The sequence below is a fragment of the Sus scrofa genome, chromosome 6 (genome assembly GCF_054392235.1).
Source record: "Sus scrofa isolate SSC_HxYL_T2T_F1_AM1 chromosome 6, Sscrofa_HxYL_maternal_Yorkshire_Landrace_v2.0, whole genome shotgun sequence".
Taxonomy (NCBI): domain Eukaryota; kingdom Metazoa; phylum Chordata; class Mammalia; order Artiodactyla; family Suidae; genus Sus; species Sus scrofa.
Window position 1 is genome coordinate 85,877,921 of NC_139388.1, and position 2,103 is coordinate 85,880,023.

The following is a 2,103-nucleotide window of genomic DNA, read 5'->3' on the forward strand; positions in this document are numbered from 1 at the left end:
TGTTTAAAAACCGTTTATTATGCAAAATGTTAACTTTTATAAAAAGTTTAATATACATCGCATGGTTACAGAAAGTCACCTTCCTGCAAAAAAGGTACAAAAGCTAAATACTCTATTATAGAGTTCATAATCAGGGCAACAGAGCCTTTCTCCGAGACCAGAAGACCAGCTCTACCGCTGCCTTGGCAGAGTTTGGAGTGTAGCCACCACCCCCCTACACCTCCACACACTGAAAGACAGTCTTTAAAACTTGGGGGTGGGGTGGAGGCTGCGGGAGGCCGCCCAGCTGGTGCCAGAGCTAGCTCTGGCTTTTTAGGCCACCCAAGTTCACAGTCCTTCGCTCCCGGGCGCAGGTCCAGCCTCGAGGCAGGGATTTGGGGAAGTCAAGTGGGCACGACAAAGTTGGGGCCCATCCATGCCCTAGGACTTCCGGCCGTAGAGGGTCCCAGGGTCCCAGGCGGAACCAGCGCCAGCACCTGCGTTCTGGGCGGGGGAGGAAAGAAGACCAGGGAGCCGTCAGTTTCCGCCGAGCGCGCCGAGGCGGGGGCCGTCCGCAGACTGGCCGGCGCCAGGGAGGAAACTTGGTCTCTACCTCCAGCTGATAACTCCGCGCCCCACGCTCCCCCCCGACCCAGTTGGCGCCAAAGGACCACAGGCGAGCTTGCACCACCCCTCCCTTTTGGAATTGGCACTAATTAGGAGGGGGCTGAAGAAAACATCGCTCCTTTTACCACTCCAAGCTACAAACAGACTAGCTATTTTATTTAGTCGGCACTGCGCCTATTTTCGCGCGTCTTTGGCCATGGGTAAGGCCAGGGACAACGTGCGTTTCAGGTTGAAACGGACACTGGATGGGAACTGGTTCCGTCATTCATTTGATGGGACCACGGGCAAGTCGCTTGCACCGCTCTGGCCTCGATTTCCCTAAACCGAGTGGTTAGTAATCCCGCAAAAGGCCTACTAACTCCCGGATTTGCCGTTTAAGCACAAGCCGCTTCCCCCGCCCCAGGGAGAAGGCGTGGACACTCACCTGGAAGCACCAGGACCGCCAGGTCAGTGGCAGAAGGTCGTTTGGTCATTGGAGATCACAAGTTCCGGAGCGAGCTCGGCTGTCTGACAAGAGGAAAAGAGGAGAGAGTTAAGGCATGGCACTTGGAAGTTCTCGGGGTCCCGCCGTATCCCTGCCCTGGAGCTCAGCTGAGCCCCGCCCCGGCTCCCGAGCACGCCCACGCGCACCTGGATGGGAAGATGCGGGCCGTCTGGGGGTCCGGGAGCGGGCTCGGCCAGGACCACCTGCAGGTCGAGGATGTAGTCGATGACGCGCTGCAGGATTTCCACCTGGCTAAGCTGAGTGCCTCGCGGGACTCCGGGTACCAGTTCCCGGAGACGCGAGTAGCAGTGGTTCATGTCATCAAGCAGGCTCAGCGGCTCCTCAGCTGCTGGACCCTTGCCGCGGCCCCGCGCGATGGCCAGGCTGCGTTCCGATAGGCAGCACACCGCCTCGTAGCAGCCGCGGACAGGGCTCAGCGCCTTCATACTGAGGAATGAGACTGGAAGTACAGAAAAGAAGAAAAAACCCAAAGAACCCCTTAAACAGCTTGCAATGCGCGTACACGCGCCGATGTCTGCATTTATAGAGCCCGCCTGGGAGACACGCCCCTTTATGCAAAACAGCCTGCTTCGGCCCCGCCTCTGCCAACCCTGGGCGTTCACAACCCGGTTAAATTGCAAACAGGCTTCCTCTGGCAGATCTGACGCCGAATACCGCGGAGCAGCGGGTTCAAAGAATGAGGAAGCGCTGATACTGAAGAGAGGCGGGCCTCTTTGCCAGCAAGGGTTTTAAAAATCGCTTAAAACCATTAACTTCAAGAATTTGCCTTTTCCTGGCAGCGCCCCAGATCTTAGAGCTCCCCTGCCAGTCCACCCACAGCCCCACACTGGTTCGAACCCACAGTCCTCCGAGGTCATAAATCCGAACAGCAAAGAAGATTTTTTTTTTTTTTAAGCAAAAGATTTTTCAAGGGAAACTTGTAAGGAATTAGTGCCGCCTTGTTCCCCAATTTGCTGTTCGTCTGACCTCCAGACTCACTGGCGTCAGGAATT

General features: G+C 56.4%; 1 protein-coding gene across 1 annotated transcript; it reads right to left on the bottom strand.

Moving 5' to 3' along the window:
- ID3 (inhibitor of DNA binding 3) lies at positions 1 to 1,630 on the bottom strand. Its single transcript, NM_001243602.1, has 3 exons — positions 1,237 to 1,630; positions 1,031 to 1,113; positions 1 to 483 (listed from the first exon to the last, which is right to left on the bottom strand). Exons 1-2 carry the CDS (start codon positions 1,534 to 1,536, stop codon positions 1,054 to 1,056), a joined length of 360 nt encoding a protein of 119 aa, NP_001230531.1. The 5' UTR covers positions 1,537 to 1,630; the 3' UTR covers positions 1 to 483; positions 1,031 to 1,053.
- Positions 1,631 to 2,103: the final 473 nt, after the last annotated feature.